Source organism: Dryobates pubescens, chromosome Z, assembly GCF_014839835.1.
Source record: "Dryobates pubescens isolate bDryPub1 chromosome Z, bDryPub1.pri, whole genome shotgun sequence".
Taxonomy (NCBI): Eukaryota; Metazoa; Chordata; class Aves; order Piciformes; family Picidae; genus Dryobates; species Dryobates pubescens.
The window spans coordinates 93,903,179-93,923,617 of record NC_071657.1 but is presented as its reverse complement, the minus strand read 5'-3'; the positions used below and the strand labels follow the sequence as shown (position 1 = coordinate 93,923,617).

The window sequence follows — 20,439 nt, the reverse complement described above, 5'->3', positions numbered from 1 at the left end:
TCCCCCTTAATTCGCCAATGAAATTCATTTAGAATACAAAACATTTATAAACATTTAGCCAGAGTGCCCCTTCCTTAAAGGCACAGCCTCAAACGGTCACAAACAGTTACAACCCTAAATTTTATTACCCTACCAAAGACTCTGACTCCACCTTTCTTTTATCTGTATGTATTTGTATAATTTCTCTAGGAAGAAAATTTACTGTTTCTACTCTTTTTCCCCCATCCTTCTTCATGAATCAAGCTGAGGAGCTTTCCGTGGCAAGATTCATCTATATATTCACACAACATTTCCCAAAGTGCTTGTGTGGGCATATCATCACTATCAACACAGAATGGGGAGATGAGGTGACAGAAAGAAGCCCTGAGGAAAAGGACTTGGGGGTGCTCATGGATGAGAAGTTGGACATAAGGAGACATTGTATGCTTGCAGCACAGAAGGCGAATTGCATCCTGGGCTGCATCAAAAGTGTGGCCAGCAGATCCAGAGAGGTGATTCTGCCACTTTACTCTGGTGAGACCTCACCTGGAGTACTGCCTCCAGGTCTGGAGCCCTCAATATAGGAAGGACATGGACCTGATGGAGAGGGTTCAGAGGAGGGCCATGAAAATGATCAGGGGGTTGGAGCACCTCTGCTATGAGGACAGGCTGAGGGACCTGGGGTTGTTCAGCCTGGAAAAGAGAAGGCTCCAGGGAGACCTAATAGTGACTTTCCAGTACCTGAAGGGGGCCTACAAGAAGGATGGAGAGAGACTGTTCACAAAGGACTGTAGTAATAGGACTTAGTAGTGATAGCACTTAGAGGATGGCCAAGGGATCAGGCCCAGACAGCATGGGTTTAGGAAGGGCAGGTCCTGCCTGACCAACCTGATCTCCTTCTATGATCAGGTGACTGCCTGGTGGATGTGGGGTAGGCTGTGGATGTAGTCTACCTGGACCTCAGCAAGGCCTTTGACACTGTCCCCCACAGCAAACTCCTGGCCAAGCCGTCAGCCCATGGCTTAGATGGGAGCACACTGCGATGGGTTAGGAACTGGCTGGAGGGCAGAGCCCAGAGAGTGGTGGTGAATGGTGCCACATCCAGCTGGCAGCCAGTCACCAGTGGTGTGCCCCAGGGATCAGTGCTGGGCCCCATGCTCTTTAACATCTTTATTGATGATCTGGATGAGGGCATTGAGTCCATCATCAGTAAATTTGCTGACGACACCAAGCTGGGGGCAGGAGTTGATCTGCTGGAGGGTAGAGAGGCTCTGCAGAGGGACCTCGACAGGCTGGGCAGAAGGGCAGAGTCCAACGGCATGAGATTGAACACATCCAAGTGCCGGGTTCTGCACATTGGCCACAACAACCCCATGCAGAGCTACAGGCTGGGGTCAGAGTGGCTGGAGAACAGCCAGGCAGAGAGGGACCTGGGGGTGCTGGTAGATGGTAGGCTGAACATGAGCCTGCAATGTGCCCAGGCAGCCAGGAAGGCCAATGGCATCCTGGCCTGCATCAGGAACAGTGTGGCCAGCAGGAGCAGAGAGGTCATTCTGCCCCTGTACACTGCACTGGTTAGGCCGCACCTTGAGTACTGTGTCCAGTTCTGGGCCCCTCAGTTTAGGAAGGAGGTTGACTTGCTGGAGCGTGTCCAGAGAAGGGCAACAAAGTTGGTGAGGGGCTTGGAGCATAAGCCCTATGAGGAGAGACTGAGGGAGCTGGGGTTGCTTAGCCTGGGAAGAGGAGGCTCAGAGGAGACCTTGCTCTCTACAACTACCTGAAGGGAGGTTGTAGTGAGGCAGAGGTTGGTCTCTTCTCCCAGGCAACCAGCACCAGAACAAGAGGACACAGTCTCAGGCTGCGTCAGGGGAGGTTTAGGCTGGAGGTTAGGAGGAAGTTTTACACAGAGAGAGTGATTGCCCATTGGAATGGGCTGCCTGAGGAAGTGGTGGGGTCGCCGTCGCTGGGGGTGTTCAGGGCGAGGCTTGACAGGATGCTCGGTTGCATGGTTTAGTTGACTAGGCAGTGTTGGATGATAGGTTGGACATGATGATCTTGAAGGTCTCTTCCAACCTGGTTTGTTCTATTCTATTCTATTCTAAGGGGCAATGGTTTCAAATTAGAGTAGAGTAGATTTAGATTGGATGTTAAGAACAGGTTCTTTACCATGAGGATAGTGGACACTGAAACAGGTTGCCCAGGGAGATGGTTGCACCCCCATCCCTGGAGATATTCAAAGTGATGCTCAACGGGGCAACCTGATCTTGCTGAAGATGCCCCTGCTCACTTTCAGAGGTCCCTTCCAACCCAGACTATTCCATGATTCTCTATGAGAGTTTCAAAGTCTTCCAATCTCTTCCTTTCCACTCAAACTTTGGGAAAGATTGCTTAGGCAGTTCCAGTCCAAGTTACCATTTGCAGTCTTCTAATCTGAAAAAACAGTAGTGCTTGAGTTTCTGTAGCAGTTTGGGCTGGGTGCCCTCTGCTACATGGAGTGCTTCCTGTGTCCAGAGGTCCAGCCCAGTGGGCAGACACAGGAAACTAGGTATTTCTTACCATAATTCTCTGCACCACTATAAGGTCCAGGGTGGGGTCTGGCACTTCCTCCTTCTTCCTCCTCCGTCACTGGGTAACTGGGGGAGGTATCTCCCGGCCTTGGGCCTGGCTAGGCTCAAGGCTGGGGGGGATGGGCAGTCTCAGGTCTGGCCAGCTGAGACTAGCCTAGCAGTGGAGTGGGAGGAGGAGGGGGAAGGAGCCCTGGGGGTCTTGGATGTACCCTCAGGTGGGGATGGGATGTTTCTGGGTCTGCTTAGGGATCTCCTTTGCCACTGTGTTTCTGGCTCTCTGTAAACATTCACTGCTTTCCATTTAAACTTTCCATCACCTTTGCAATCCGTTTGTTTGAGTAGTTATTTTTGCCTGTGATGGGGAGGGTGTCTGCCTCAACCCCTTTACAGCTTCACAGATCAGCCAACCACTTAAAGGTGATACAACTTTAAGCAATGTGCTTCAGTACTACATAAAATCAAACCTTTAGATTCTGCCCAACTTAGAGATTTACATCCTATGTCCTTTGAACTACCTTCGTTTCTTCAAAACAGCAAACTCAACAAAATAAAATGCTAAAGAACAGTGTGCCCACAAGACACAACAGAGTAAAATCATGGGAAGTTTCTGCTGAGCAGAGCTCAAGAGTAAGAATGCTGCAGGTTCTAAGCTTTCTAAATGCTCAGTAGCCACACGATTTTTAAAGAAACAGCTTTCTTTTGAATTTATCATTGTAAGGCAACATTAAACAGCCTGAACATACCAGTACAAGATGAAAGACTGCTGTAGTAAACTGCACATTATCATGTCTCAACTTTGCCAGCAAAATAAGCAGTACAATGCCAGTTAGACTTCTTCCTCAGTAAAACAGTGAAATCCACTGCTTATCCCAGGCATCCCCATGACTGTTGAGACAACTGCAGAGAGCTTAAGTTGGTACTCTGAAGGTACAAAACAGCCAGCTCACGCCAGGCCCTCCTTCCTCCAACACTGGGTTCTTCTACAAGGTTATACATCTGCAGTATTTTTGTCACTAGTAAAGCTGCACAAAGAAAAAAAAACAAAACATTCTTTAAACTTTTTGTACTGTAGCTGAAGCTTGAAAATGTTGAACTACAGAAAAAGGAGTGTTTCTTTCACTCTGGGAGCAGGAGTTTCTTTGGCTACATCAGCTTTCCCCAGTCACTTTTATGCAGCTCTCAGAGGAAATACTGTATGGCATCAACTGTAAAGAGTGTTTGGAGGATCAGAAAACCCAACTGCTTAATATCCTTCCATTCATTTTACAACATCTCTTTATCATACCAAAAAACAGGTGTCAATCAATCATCCACTTTAAAGCTGGGTCACAGGTCATTATTATCAACATGCCTACACAGCACCTTTACCTTGTTTCTATATGGAACATTCACTTAACCCATGGATCAGGAACACTAAAGCAGTTTTCTTTAAATGAAAAGAGCATATAAGGAATTTCTGCTTCTGCTAAAAAGTAACTCCTGCATGTCTTACCTAGATTATCCTCTGCTTGTGGAAAAGAAGTGGCAACTATAGCTCATTCCAGCATAGCAAAGTATCAAAATAAGACTCTGTAACTACCTCATGCCTCATTAGCAAAATATTCTGTAGGCCAGTATGCCACAAAAAGCAGCAGCCCCCAATTACTCGGTCTGAAGAATGAGCAGACAAGTAGTTTAGAAAGAGTAAGGTATGATTCAGTACACTCTCTTTAAAAACTAAATACTTTTCACAAGAACTGTGGAAAATTACAAAAGGATCAGTCAGTATACAGAACTCTGTAAAACTATAGGTAACTTTAATTACCTCAAAAGCAGATATACTTTCTTGATAAATAAATATTCCTAAACAGTCCTCACTACTTAAATATTATTAATCAGAGACCTTAGTCATGGTTTGGGCTCAACTGTGGTCTGCGGAAAAGAGCCCTAAGACATACAAATACCAGCAATGAAAAGATAATGTCTATAGCTGAAATCAAGGTTCCAAGCTACAGGGAGAACTCTAAAAGCAATTGAAAGTTCTCTGTGGTTCCCAGTGACAGGTGAAAAATGCATATGCATGTGTAATTGTGTTATTACTGCTCAGTAAGTATCTGAAGACTTCCTGTGCTATGCAACTGAATTGCCAACCATTCACTTCTAAGAAACACATTTTATTCTGAGGTCACCTTCTCTTCATAATGAGTAAGAACTTAAGACCAAACTCTTGTTTCCTGGCATAAAATTAGAAATGTTTCATGGATGCTGAACACCCAGACAGCTGCTACCTAGCAACATCAGATGGTCACAGTTCAAAACAGAGCTACAAATCTGCTAAAATAAAGTATTTGTGTGACCTTCAATTCAGGCAATACACTTCTAAGAGTAAATATACAGAAGACATTAAAGTATTCCAGCCTTTTATTTTTCAGTGTACATGTTATACAGTTAAAGAAATAAGGCCCAAGTATCATAAAATATGTATATATTTTTTGCTAGCCAAATATTTGATTAAGAGCAAGGCATATTCTAGTCCATACTTCATGGAGTTACAGTGAAGTTTAGGCATGATGAAAGGAACACTTCCTTGCTTACTGGTTTACAACTCTTTTGGTCTATTTAACAGAAAACGAACCAACATAAGCAGAACTTCATCATTAAAGCCTTTCACACTACCATCTTCCACCACATCATACAATGGCTTACTGTCTGTACCCCAACAGATATTCTTCCGGGGGTTATTTTTAATAGTTTCTACAGTTAGTGCTAAAGTATTTAGCTGGTAACAGAAGAATGCAAAGTATTTTCCATCAGTTACTACTGCTTGTGACACAAAAGGACGTGTCACATCTGCTTCACTCCAGAATCCTACAAAAAGGGAAAAAAAGCCACATTAGTTATACAGGACTCAAAATCCCTATCAGCACTTGCATCTAAATCCTAACACTACAATAGAGAAAAATACTGGGAAAGGCAGCAGCCACTTCTGCAAAAAGTTCTGTCTGCTTTTGCCACACAAGCATTCTTAGTAGAAAGTGAAACACAACCACCAATTAAGGACATTTTGAAGACCAGAGACACAGTGGCATATCTGCATTTTGCACACAGTTCCCTACTGCCGACTGACAGGCTCCACACTGGTTAGCCAAGGGACTTTTCAAAACTGCATTAATGCATCCAAGTCCTGAAAAGTGACAGGAGGGGAAACATCTGTTCACTATCCCATGCTTCTCCACAGGACAGCAAACATGTTTCTCAACAGCAGCATAAGCATAACTGACTATAGTAAGCAGGCAAGCAATTCCGAGTATACTGTGCCTCTAAGTATTAATGTTTCAGACAAGCCCCACTGAGCATTGGTAGTCTTTGAAAAAATACTTTCTTTACATATCTTAGTCTCACAGTATCATGGTACATTAGAGGTTGGAAGGGACCTCCAGAGACCATTGGGTCCAACCCCCCTACCAAACCAGGATCACTTAGGGTAATCTGCACTGGACATCCAGATGAATACTGGAAGTCTCCAGAGGAGACTCCACAACCTCCCTGGGCAGCCTGTTCCAGTGCTGCGTCACCCTCGCTGTAAAGAAGTTTCTCCTCATGTTGAAGCAAAATCTGTGTTCAAGCTTGAACCAGTTGTTCCTTGTCTTATTACTGTGTACCACCAAAAAGAGTTTGGGCCCTTCCACCTGACACGCACCCCTCAGATATTTATAGACATTGATGAGATCCCCTCTCAGTCTTCTCAAGGCTAAACAGCCCCAGGTCTCTCAGTCTCTCTTCACAGGGAAGATGAGCTCAAGTCCCCTAATCATCCCTGTGGCTCTCTCCATTGGATTCTCTCTAGCAGTTCTCTCTCTTTCTTGAACTGGGGAGCATACTCAAAGGATGGTCTTCATGAGAAGGTGATGGGGAAAAAAAACAGATCAGAAAACTGTACCATAGGCATTCATCACCACGAAGAATTTATCAAGTTGACTGTCTCACCTTGATACATCGCTTGTGCTGCAGTCCAGGCAAAGAGACTTGCAATACCATTAGCTCGATAAACAACTTCAATCTGATCCTCAAGACGTACTTCAATAAACCTCTTTCGCTTCAGTCTATCAGGAAGGAGATGAAACTGGGTGTGTCCATAACAGCATGGGTCTGCTACCTTTGATCCTGTGATCCCCAGAAATAAATGCTCTTTATTACTCATAAAAACACATCCTATCAGTCCCCAAACAACAGGTTACAACCCCTACTGCAGATATTCTATGATTCAACCATTTTGTGCATCAAAACTCAAAGCAAGTTCTCTGCCAATTTTCTATTTAACCCAAGCATCAAACAAATCCAGACATAACATCATACACACAGAAGGATGCTACTTCCCACTGCCTGATATGGAATCTCCAGAGGTTTATACACTGCCATTATATACAGAAATAGACAAATTGAGGAGTAAGGCTGAGGAGATGGTGCTTATTTTGAAGTTGATTTTTCAGTTGGTTTTGGTTTATTATGAAAAAAAAAAATGTACTTAACATTTCGTGACTAGAAACTCTTACCTATAAACACCTTGTTTTCATACTGCCTTTTGAACAATGGCAGTTTGGATGGTTTGTGATCAATAACAGGAACATCTCCCAGATCTGACTCCAGCTGCACAATCTTGAAGGAAGTAGAAGAAAGAAAAAGTGTAACAATAAATCACATTTCTCACATCAGGCCTCAAAAAATTTTACTACTTTGTGGTAGAAAACACAATGCATAAAACATGTTCAAAATGCATTATACACTGATGCCTCAATTAATTTTTTTTGCCATATACAAAAAAAAATTATGTGAAATAGTATTACCAAAGCTGCCAACTGGCACTATCTTCAAAAACAGATTCTGGAGAAGAGAAGCAAAAACATTCCTAGCAGTAGTCAATAAACTAACTTAAATCAGAAAAATAAGTTTACGTTTTTCGTGCTATGTAACATTTTTAATGGTCTTGGTAGTTCTTTCAAAATGTCAAGGTCTGTAACATCTGACTACTAACCTAAGGAAATCATACAATTAAACCACAAGAAACACTGAGTATTTACATGAAGTGGAGTTTTCTGTTTGTGGTGGAAACTGAGCAACAGAGTCCCTCACAGGCCATGGAGTTACTACTGTACAGATCTACAAGAAGAATACTTGAGTACTGAACCAGCTTCCAGAAAACTGAGCATACATGAAAATGTAGCAAGGCTCATTTTCAGACCATGCTCTTACTTCATTCCTCTCGACTCATTTGATTTTATTCTCCTCCAATGGGTAAAGAACATTCCACACCACACTTCTTGTACTTGCCTCCCCTTACAAGAATAAAATCAGTTAAAAATTACACTTAACAAAGTGTAACAACACACATTTTATGTAAAGCAAAAATATGACCAACTTGAGGTTCAAATATGTCTCTGTATCTACAAAGCAATTACCATACCAAGGTAGTAAGGGTGTTAAGTGCTGATATATGGTCCAATGGCTACATGTCTGATTAATCAGGTTCTCCACAAACTGCCTACTGCAAGGTTTCAGTGGTTGTCTGAAACTAAAGTGATTAACTAGCTGCTGAAAATATCCACACCTCTGGAAGTTGTTTTGGTACACGGATTTGGAGGTGTGGGTGATCATCTATCTGAAATCGCACGGGATCAACTCTACCCTTTCGATGCCCATGAACAACAACCTCCTCATCATGATGCCAGTAGTAGTTAACTTCAGGCTTTAGATCTGAAAGAAAACAAAGCAATACAGATGAATAATGATCATTCATCCCTTTGCATTTAAACCCCTCCCAATTACGTTCTGTAGATTCAGCAAAACAATCAAAATCCACTTGCAACACGTAGGATTACGAAAACGAGATGAATTACTAGGGATAGTCTCAACAGCTCAGCTACAGCAGTGACCCTCCCACCAGATTCACAGACCGGCCCCACCGCCCGAGGGCTCCCACTTTCCTCTCCCTCCCGCCCTGGTTTCGCACCAAGGGAAGAGGCTGCCAGGAGCGGATTACGGTTGGACAGGTAAGCGGCGAGAGTGGAAACGAGCTGCGTAAGGAATGGGCCAGGCGTATGATCCTGATCGCGATAGAGGACTGGCCGCTTTTTATTCTGGTAGAAGCTCTCTTGCAGGAGCGCGTCGCAAACGAGGGAGCGCAGCTCGCCCATATCCAGGTATGGCTCTGTTTCCACCACGGAATCTGGAGTTTTCGCAGCCTCTGATGCCGCCGTTCTCAGCTCCGGGGCTTTGGCGTCTTCGGGTGCCACTCCTGCCGCGCCCTCCAGAGCTTTCACGGGCTCTGGAGCCATCGATGCCTGGGCTTCCGTGGCTGCCAGCGCCACATTCGTGGGCAACCCTGGCACGAAGACGGTCTTGGTGAAGCTCCTGTACCAGCGGTCGGCATTAATGGCGAGGGTCTGCGGGTAAACCACGTACTTGGGCCGCTGCAGCTTCCCGTAGAGCCGCAGCTTCTCCTCGATCGAGGCCGCTGCATGCACTCTTTGGTGGAACAGCTCCAGGCGCCGCCGCTTGGCCGCTTTGCTCAGTGCCGTAGCGGAAGCCACTATCGGGGGGTAAAGCGAGTCAGGGGGCTGCGAGGAAACAGCGGACTCCGTCTGCGAGAGCCAGCACCGACCGTGCCACAGCAGCCGCCGTCCCCTGGACGCTGCCATTTCGCAGAGCTGCGAGCCGGCGGAAGGGAAGTGTTAGGCAACCGGGAAACTTGATTGGCTGCTAGGAATCACGTGAACGAGCGCTTCCGGGACAGAAGGAGGCGTGGCTTTCAGGGAGCCCCTGGGCTGTCCGGGAGCCCTTGGCTTCCGGCGAGGTTTAGCACGTATGTGCCGCGTCCGTCCTTCCGCCTCTGGGGGCACGGGAATGCAGCTCGAGATGCACGGCGGGAGGCGGCCCGAAACTGTTGGGTGATGTTGCCGGTTCTGGTCACGGTGGGCTGGCTAGTACTCCCCTCGTAACCGCTTAGTGAGGGCTTGCCTAGCTGTGGTCCCTTTCTCCCCATGTCGAGTCCACACTTCAGAAGGAGGCTCACATCCCTAACAGAATAGTTGTGTTGCGCAAAGAGCCTTTACCTCCTTTCAGTCAGGACACCATCATTGTTGAATGAGATTTCTGAGTGGTCATTTTCAGGAGATAATCACCACCACCACTACTTCCCCTCTCTGGTTTGAAGCACCAGCTGCTCAAAAGACGGTTTCCTATATAATTTGAACCATTTTCTTACCTCTTTTAAGGACAAATGGTTTTGTATAATAATTGTAGCAGAAATACATGGTAATTTGTTGATAAAATCTGGAAATTTGAACACGCATGACTTAGCTTGGGGCATGAGGGACAGAAGCCAGCCTGATTGCCTCAGCATCCATCAGTGTAAATGCTAGAGCTGATCTCTCTTTTTCAGAACAGTGGGTACAAACAGCACTAAGCATAAAAGGAAATAACAGCTTGTGGAAATGGTAAAACATATGAAGCTAGCTTTACTAAAGGAATTAAATTCTGCTAAAATATAACTGTAATTTGTTCATGAAAGTACAAATAGAACTATCATGTCAGGCATACTAACACTGCTAAAAGTGCAGTTAATTTTTATCTGGTACTTGGAAAAGTTGAAGGTATTGCTCTATGGTGAAAAGATGAATCTTACTATTTATTCTTAAAAGTATTGTGGGTTTTGTTTGGTTGGTTTTTGGTGTTTGGTTTTTTTATTATTATTTGAACATTGCTCTTGGGATATGCTTTCCATCTTTGGGGGTTTTGTTTGTTTGTTTGGGTGGGGTGTTTCTGTTTTTACAGGGTGGGGTGGTTTTGTTCTTGTTGTTTTCTCTGTATTTCTGTATTTTCTAAACTGTATGAAACATTCAGATTGACCAGGGGTGGTTCAGGCTAGATGTTAGGAAAAAGTTCTATACAGAAAGAGTGATTGCCCATTGGAATGGGCTGCCTGGGAAGGTGGTGGAGTCGCCATCATTGGAGGTTTTCAGGAGAAGACTTGATGGGGTGCTTGGTGCCGTGGGTTAGTTGTTTGGGTGGTGTTTGATGGTTGATGGGTTGGACGCGATGATCTTGAAGGTCTCTTCCAACCTGGTTTATTCTATGTATTCTATGTAAGGTTGTGAGCTGAACTGGGACAGGAGGCACACTGCGTATGTCCTAGATAACCTACACCTTTTCATTAGCTTCAGCTTAGTTTTCTGCTTCAACTGATGGTCAGAGCTGCAATGGTATTTAGATACGTTTTTGGAATACATGGTAGAGATTGAAACCCAGTGTTCAGGTTGAAATTTTAAAAGAATGTAAAATACAAAGCTATTGTCTTCTTTAAGAAGAAGTGAAATAGAAATTAAAATATTGTTAATGCATAGGTAAACAAAATATGTCCTTAAGATTCACTAAGAATTTTTAAAAGGCAAATTTAAATGCTAAATTAGAACTTTGTTAAGTATTGATTATTCAAACTTCGGATGTTTCATTCTGAATCCAGTCACCCTCTACCAGAAGCATGAAGGTACAAACCTGAGATCAGATGTCTGATCATTTAGGGAGCAACCTGCCTCCATTCATTTCACATGCCACAGTCTCTAAGAGTATTTGGAAGCTTGGGTTTGCCCTGACTCTTAAAGGACATTGGCCAATTCTGGACAAAGTAAAGCTACTGAATCTCTTCCCTTATCATCACATTCAGCCATATCACAAACTTACACTAACTGTTACAAAAAATCACTGTTACTGTACTCAGGCATTTTGCTTTTGCACCTCTTTTTTCAAAACTTTCCTTCTTGGTGGTTAGAAATATTCTTCTGTCATTCTTCACTGTACTCACAGTCAAGTTATACCTGCTTGTCGTTGTACCACTGCAGTCTCTTAGCTTAATTAGCTTTTTTCCCTCTCCAGTGTTTGCCTTATAAAATATTGATGGAAACCTGTCATATCACTTCTCAGTCCTCATTGACAGCATCTAAACAAGCTTTTCTCACACAAGTACCTCTCCATTTCCCCAATCATCTTAACCGCCCTTTGTTTCATTTCCTCTAGTTTTCCCTTTGTCTCAGGGATATGCGACCAGACTGTACCCATTATTGCACACAAGGTGTATTACCTGCACTAGGATTACTAACGTTTTAGCACTGTTAAAAACTTTTTTCATCACATTGTCAAATTAGAATTGCCTGCCTTGCAGTTGTAAAACATTGTAAACCACTTTTGCATAGGATATTTTAAACCCACAAGAAATCAGTGCAGAAACTGAATATGAGTGATGAAGTAACTGAATGTTTAAAAGACCAGTTTTATTTTCCTTATTTTGTTGAAAGGCTTTAAATATTTCCAGCACTCTGATACTGGCTGTAACACTAGATAAGAGGAATCAGCAACCAGTGCTGTGCTTTAACCTACCTTTAAAATCCCTGAACTATCTACTGATGTACTGGTCTTACATCAGTTTTGTTTGCTTGGTACACATTGTAATTTCATTCATCTTGATGTAGTAGTTGCAAGGGCTTGGATAAAAGGACTCAATAGACAGTCTGGTTAAAGGCACTGGCATGCTTTGCTGATGGGTCCATCATAAGCTTTTGATAAAAATGTATTATCCAGCCATAGACCCCGTGGTTCAAAAAAGCAAACCAACAGTTCAAAAAGGAACTGTTTTCTTTCTGCAATATCCAGATTGTCCAAATGTATGATCCCAGAGCACCTTTATGTTAAGTGAATGCTTAAAAAGAGCCTTGATTAGAAAACTCACACTCTGTCTAAAATGTTCAGTACAAATGCTATATCATGCTGTAGCCTCAGAATAAATCTCTGACTAGAAAAATCTCTGAAATTGGGGAGGGGGAACAAAACAAAAAAACAAACAACAAAACCCAAACAACCGCATCTCAGTTCTCCTGTGAAGGCCATTAGACTGGGTTAGCTTGAAAGCCAAAAGTAGTTCAGAAACTAGTACAGTTCAACTTATTGAACCTACTGTATTGGAGGGTTGACATAGATATTATTGTTCAGAAACAAGACAAAGTCTGTTACATTTACTCACTCGGAGATGAGATTGCATTGTGGTAATTCCTAGGCAGGCTTGGTATCTCCAACCTACAAGTGCAGAGGCTGCTGAAGTGTATATACTTCTTCAGTAGACTTCACTAGAAGTGCAGGCACAGTCCAGATGGAACCACAGGGATTAGATAGGCTACCTCATGTCCAGCAGAAGTTGTAAGTTCTGAGTCTGCTTCACACTGTTGTAGGGTTGTGCTGTGTCCTAAGGGAGTCACTGCCAGATCTCCAACCACTGAGAAATGGTTCAGCCCTAGCGTATGCTAAGCCTTTTCTTCTGTATTTGCACCATGATGCTGACACAATGCACCTTCTCTTATTTTACAAGGCAGAGAAAGGAGCTAATGGTGAGATTGAAGCTCTTCAAAGCAGGAAATCTCAAAAGGGAACCACAAGCTAGACATGCATTTTGTTGTGAGGTGAGAAAGAAAAGATACTGTAGCTTCACTCTAGAGCAGTGGTGGCAGTCCCTCAGCATATCTGAGGGCATATTGAGGACTGACAATGTCCCATGCCAGTTGTTTTGAGAAGTTAGTCTGAAGGTACAGCAGAAAACAGGTTAGAAGTCCATATGACATCCTGGACACCAAATTGGAACAGATTAGGCTTGAGGGGTGGGCCGCTTGCTGGGTAAAGAATTGGCTGGATGACCACACTCAAGAGAGCTGCAATCAACTGCTCAATATCCAAATGGAGACCAGTGAATACGTACTGTTTCAGGCAATTGCATGAAATCTTTCCAAGGCTTGTTTTGTATGTGTAGAAAATCCAGCTAATTTTAATCCCTACTCTTTGAGATAACAGTGCTAAATGAAAAAATCTTTGGTGTGAAATTAATGAGTAAACTGAAAAAAAAAGCAGGTAGAAAGGCAGCTGAAGGGCAGCTAGAGCTACTTGGATTCTGGTGTAGTAGCTAAGTAACAATTCAGACATTTGCAGTAAGAGACTTAATCATTTGCACAATCACAATACTGCACAATTACACTTCCGTAAGAAAACTTGTGGAATCAACTATAGTGTTCCAAAGATCATGCAAAGGGAAGACTAATGAGTAAACTTGACTCACTATAAAGATGAAGAACTAGATTAAGAACACAAATGTTGCAGGAGAAAGCTAATGTATACAAATATTATTATAATATGGTATTACTGAGGTATCAGACATACAAGTTTGTTCTTAAAAGGTGTCCTGAAGGTAGAATTTGAAGAACAGCAGGCATTCCACTTACTTTCTCTCTTCTTCTAGTGTCAAGGACACCAAACTTCTTAATGCAGTGGAAATAGAAAATTTGACACCTAACTTTAAGTCACATAATTAATCATAGACTTCTTTTGGCAGATGAGGGTTGATGAGCAAGTATTTCTCTGCTGCGTTAAAAAAATCCAATCCACTCATTTCCTAAATCTGCGTAATGTGAGCTCTGTTTTACCAACTTAGACACTTATTTCAGACAGCAAAAATACAATTCAAACTCTCAGAAAGTGAGAAGTGCAAGTAGGAAAAAAAAACAGCCTTTCCAATACTCATCAAAACCCAAAAGATACTGCCTCTACAGACCATATTTCTTGTATGTCCTGTGTGTTTCTCCAGTTAGCAAAAATGTAGGCCTTACAGCATATCCTGAAATTTCATTTCAAGCTGTTACAAAGATAAGTTAAGAATCTGAAGGATAAAGTGTCTTTTACCATCTGCATTCTATGCCATTTCTGCCATCTTGAAAGGAAAACAGCAAAAGCTTAAAACATGCTCTTTGCAGACATTTAGCATGTGTGCAATTAGGAAGCGTGCTGCCATGCTTCACATGGTAAACCCACATACTGTACATACTAGTGTAAACCCAAGGCCCAAAAGACACATGGATGGGTATGATCTATGTCCAACCTGCCTGAAGATTGTGCCATTAAATGAACCCTTCATTACCTGTATAGCTATAATATTCAAAGGTGTATTAAACCCAGTACTTAACAGTCAATGAGAACACTTATCATTACAAAACACGAACCATAGGATCACTGTAGATTTCTAAATGTAGCACCAGATTCAGCTTCTATCTGAATCTAATATATCTCTGTTTTCCATGATGGAAAAAATGCACAAATGCATGTCTTTCTCAACCAAAATGATCCACACTTGAAGCATCATCCATTTAGTTTTAATAGCTTGATAGCAGTGTATTTGGTAATTAAAAAAATATTGCATCTTCTTCTAAACAGTGGAGGAATATCCACTGCTTAGGTTCTTGAGTACAAACCACAAAAAGTACTCAAAGTCTTCCCTAAGTGTATGAAATTTTTGGTATATATGAAGGTCATCTGTTATTTATCCTTGGTGATTAAGTCAAGAAGATGACTGTAAGATAAATACGTGACCTGACTGATGACTCACAACTGACTCACAGTCAAATGAGTGCCAAGACTATTTCTAAAAAGAAAAAGTACATATGGTTACATATCTTTAAAGTGCTCATCTACGGACTTCTGGCATGGCTTCCTTTTAGCGTCACAGAAACATGATGCAGACAGGAGAGGAACTCCAGTCCTCTGATCTCCCGCTCCAAGCAAGGCCAGTTAGGCCCAGTTGCCAAGTTTTTGTTGAATTAAGGTTTAAAAATATTGATGGATGTGTGTTCCAGTTCTGTCATCAGTCTCTGTTCCAATGCTTGACCATCCTCATGGTAAATTTTCTTTTTTTCCATATCAAGTCAAAATTTCCAAGTCTCATATTGTGCCTTTTGCTCTTTTGCTTCTCAGTCTTTTACAGTATTCCTAAAAAATCTCTGCCTCTGCCTTCTCTAAGGTTTTCCATTCAGTACCTGAAGACGGCAGTCCTATTTTGCTTGAGTCTTCCCTTCTTCAAACTGAAGAAATCCCAATGCTTCAGCTTCTCCTTGCAGGGCAATCGCTCCAGTCATTGAACATCCTCCACAGTGCCCTTCACTACATTAATTTCTGCTTGGCAATGTCTTTTTTTCACTAGGAAGTGCAAAACTGGAGAAGACTGTGGCTGTACCAGTAAAGCAGCTGGCACAGAGAACATACCTCTGTATTAGCAAACTGTCTTAGATCCCAAATGAAGGAGCCCTTATGCACAGCTCATTGGGTATGGCCCTGCCCATGACCAGCAATAACTTGAGAGTGTCCTGATGGCACACCTCATCCATTTGAGCCCCCGCAATAAATACAAGTCCTGGTGCTGGTTAATTTTCTGTGACAGATAATATTTCTGTTTCTCTGTGCACCCCTGTCTTTTATCTTTCATTGTCCAAACTTCTCTTTAAAACATTTCCAGCAATTTTTTCAGTAACTGAACATAGCAGACTTTATTGACTTTGGATGTAAGAGAAGGACCAAACTCATTTTAGTATGGCTCAGCTTACCTAATTTCAACTGTTGCAGGTAGGCATCTAGACTGTACTAATAGTAAACCAGAGAGAGGGAAGCTCCTAAAGAGTGATTTGTTGTATCCATCATGTCGCTCCAATGCAAGTAACTCTTGAACTTGTCATTATTTTAGAGAGAAAAATCTAATTTTTTTGCACAATGTTTGCAAAGTGTTTTATTTCCAGACTACTGAATCACTCCTTTATGATGACTTTTGGTTCTCAGTATAAACAATAAATGTGACAATTATGTGTTAAAAATTCAGAGGCCGTTGTGTTTGGTGAAAAGCTGATACAGCATAAAGTATCATACCTTTCAAAAAGCAGGTCAATTAAGTAAAATTCCAAGTAGCTGTATTACTGTCAGCACTGTTTGAAACGTAATGTGAAGGGCTACGCGAAGAGCAACACCACTAGATGTCACCACCATTCCACAGAAAAGTCATCAGCAACCTGTTGGTTTTTTCCTGAAGATCGTCTACAAGAAGCACTCGTTCCACCGATACCACACTGAGCCTTACGTGTTTTGCCAGCTTTGTTGCTTTGTAATGCAATGAAAAATTTGCATGTTAAAATTCCTGGTGGCACTGCATTTAGATATTTTTAAACTAATTCTCAGGGGAGAACCTATTTTGGAGTTTGAGGCTAGCTCAGATTAGTGAAACAAAGAACATTGATGGTTAAGTCCATCCGACAATGCTGCTGCAGCTCAGTCCATCAAACAACAGATCAGTAGAGAGTATGATGTCATGATTCTATTCCCATCTTTATTACTACAATTTTTATGACTTTGATAAGCCATGATAAGCCAGCCTTAGATTCTCTGTTTTCGGTTTACTATTGCTACTAGCTTCCTCAGTTCAGGAACTATGCCCAGTTATACCGTTTATTGGATTATCCATCCCAATTCAGTGACAGGTATTGTGCCAAGGGTCTGGAAAAAACAATTATATAGGTTCAGCTGAGAAAAAGGCTGGAGGGCAATATCCACCCCCTGTTCTAGCCTTACTTATTACCCCTTTACTCAGTAATCACTGAAACTTCCCTAGAGCCAGGTCTGGGGTTAGAGGATTTAGTGGGTCCACTAATCCCCAGAGACATCTGAAGTCATCAGTTTCTGTGCCATCTCTTCCACTGAGTGGCATCACCTCGCATTCACGTTTAAGTTTGTCATGTCCTATCTGATACAGATAAAAGCCAAATTCAACCTGTCTCCTGGATAGGCCACCCACCTTTTATCTGTTCTGATCTAGGATGGGGTTTCCTACTTTCTTTTTTCATCACTGTCTCTTTCACAGAAATATGATTAAATGGAACATTACAAAAGCATTGCATTGATAGGATCTTTCTTTTCTCTTGGGCAGACTTGGTAATCTGGAATTTAAGGGAAATATCTGTTCTCATGTTTAGTAAGACAGTGGAGAAAATGCAGCCTACTGTGCTGCAGTAGGCTAAAACCCTAAGACTAATTGTATTAGACCCCTTTGTTCTTTAAAAAATAACCACATAATATTGACACAAAAACAGTATAGCTAAGGTCAAATCAAGTATATATGCTCCAAACACAGACCAAACCAAATATATCAACATATTATCACAGAGTGGATCTAACAAGAACTCATTTTCCTACTGTCAGTCTCCCCTCACTCCTGGAGTGGTCATGTCATGGAACTGAGCTTCCATGGTACCAGGTATGAGTAGGTAAGACCCAAATGTGAAAGGCTCCTTTCATGTGCTTATGAGAATACTGTAGTTTAGATTTGAAGAATAGGATTTTTTGAGTCAACTGGCTTGTCCCATTTAACACTGTAGAATGAATTACTAGAAAAACAAAAAGTGACAGATGAGGAAAAGTACAAAGGTTACTAAATAATTTCTGTGTCAGCCCTAATATGGATAGTGATTATATTTAATTGCACGTTTAAAGGCTGGACAGCTTAACTGAGATGCACTCCTGTCTATCAGTATCTGTTACCAACGAAAGACTGTGCCAAACATTTTTCTTCATCCTGTCAGCACACTAGGTGACAACACAGAGTAGTAGTCCACACATTTTCCTGGAGGCTGCTTAGTTTGGAACAACACATGTGATGGAAGACAATATACAGACTGCAGAAGAAGCAGCAATAAACTTGCATAAGACCTCAGAGACTTTAGTTTAAAATGTATCATTGTAATAATTGCAAAAATGTAAACAAACTCCTCGCCCATCATGCAACATTTTTCCACAAGCACACAGTTTTAGTGTTACATATTCTGAAATGACCAAAGGAAAGATTTCTTACACTCCAATATTAGATTTGAAATGTATTGATAAAATTATAATACCAGGGATAGTTTCAAAATACAGGAAATTACAAGAATATATATATGCAGGAATATCCTCTATATATCCTATATATTCTATGCAGGAATATCCTATATATACAGGAAATACACTGACTCCATAGTCTTCTGCAGCAAAGTGTTTGACAGACATTCGTCAGCCTTGAATGAATGTGACCTGTCCAGTGAAAGCTCTCAAATACAAAGTACTCCAGCCATTTTTAATGAGATAGTCAGTCTGTCATAACAATAAGCTTTTAGTCTTTAAACAATATCATCATGTGCAGTGCATAACAGAGATTTAAATGGCTTTCAACTCCTATTTTTGAGCCATTGTTAAAAAGAAAATCGTCTAGAGCTTCCATCAGAGAAAGTTGTTATGCCAAAGTTGGATCGAGGTGATTTTTATACAGTTGGTTTTACATGCACTTGGTTTCTGATAATTCATTTCAACATCGTTATTCCATATTATGCTAGCAGCCATGACAAGATTAGTAGCAATAATGCAAAGGACAGTGTCATTAAGCAAAAATGTATAGATTTGTGGTTTAAGAAATATGAAGGCGTTCAAAGCCATTAACATATAAAAGATTGAATAATGGCCTTTACAATAGACTGCTAAAGAAGACCAGATGTTGCTCACAGGAGATCTGAATCTGGGTGTCAGGGTGTTGCTACCTGTTCATTATATAAGACAATCAAAAATTACAATAATAATTCCAGCAAAAGCTCTGTAGATACAGGAGCTCTTCTGCTCTTAGTATTATTTTAACACGACAGCCATGCAAGGGGTATTTTACAGCACAGATAGAAAATCCACTGCTAAAGATGCTAAAGTGAGTAATTTGTTTCTCAATAATACATACAATTCTACAGGAAAGGCAATCAAAATATATCTGTTGTAGATTAGAACACAGAAGGAAATACTTTCCTAAACAAGCCTTTTTTGCACAGAGACATGTTGTGAACAGGTAACTATATACTGAGAATAATGTAAAGAAAAACAAAAAGATGGTGAGTAGGACAAGGTTCAAGGGTAAACAAACTAGGTGGAAAATGTCCTTAAATTCTGCTCAGATTCAGAAGTTCATTAAGTCTCTTGGTAAGATCAGTTCACAAACATACATGGACAATGTTTTTTATGTGTATGAATGTTAACAATTGACATTTTATGTGTTAAAAAAAAAAAATCAGAAGCTTTAAAATCACCCTTTAAAACCATGGTCTAAGATGTTCACTGGCCAGCCCTAGGGCTAACTAAAAAATATTACCATTACCTTATGCAGCCTTTAAGTTATAATACTTATATTATATATTTTATGTAGTTATTTTAAGGACATCTTGAGTAAAATTAATTTTATCAGTTTATTGGTATCTATACCTGAACAGGTGTTTAGATTAGGTAAGTTGTCCATGCCTCCTATATAATCAGTAGATGTACAGTAAATGGAGTCAGTGGAGTCTAGAAGGTAATTTCCTGCTCTTTTGAGTTGACACCTACATTTAGTTAGCTGAGTGGGCTATCCAGCTAGTCTCTGTAACAAGTTGGATCCCCCCCGATCATTTAGACAGATAGTACCTTTTCTTCAGCTAACACAGTAGGGTTGAACAAAGCTGGATAAAGGTTTTTTTTTTCTGCAGTGCAGGCTAACCTGAATGTTACTGGGACATAAATGAGGCACTTGCTATTCTTCCAGCCAAGGGAATGAGGCAGCTATTGCTTTCTGGAGGAAACACCCTGGTTCCCTGCAGTAACCTCCTCTGGATGCCCCTGCGCCTCTCATGGTCACCCCAGTAGCTTGCCTTAGGGTTGTGACCTACACAAAGCAAAAAGACACAGTTCCTGCAAGCATGCTGGTTTGGACAAATGCCTTTAGATAGCTGAGGTACAGCCCAGACCTACTGGAACTCTAAGAAGTCTGCATTTTCATTCAGAGGACTAGGAATTAGATTTATGCATCTGAAAAGGCTGTTTTCATTATTCAGTTATTTAAAAAATAGCAAGTATTTAGACAAAACAGGTTTCAGCTACCAGAACTGAAGAGAGAATTAAAAAACAGCTTTGTTTTCTGTCTGGATTTTAAGACACTGCAGTCACTCAGCACATATTTTTTTTTATAGTTCTT

General features: G+C 41.5%; 1 protein-coding gene across 1 annotated transcript; it reads right to left on the bottom strand.

Moving 5' to 3' along the window:
* Positions 1-4,943: 4,943 nt before the first annotated feature.
* MRPS30 (mitochondrial ribosomal protein S30) lies at positions 4,944-9,235 on the bottom strand. Its single transcript, XM_054178263.1, has 5 exons — positions 8,533-9,235; positions 8,131-8,276; positions 7,079-7,181; positions 6,513-6,689; positions 4,944-5,393 (listed from the first exon to the last, which is right to left on the bottom strand). The coding sequence occupies exons 1-5, from the start codon at positions 9,218-9,220 to the stop codon at positions 5,125-5,127; spliced, it is 1,383 nt and encodes a 460-aa protein (XP_054034238.1). The 5' UTR covers positions 9,221-9,235; the 3' UTR covers positions 4,944-5,124.
* Between the last annotated feature and the right edge of the window lie 11,204 nt (positions 9,236-20,439).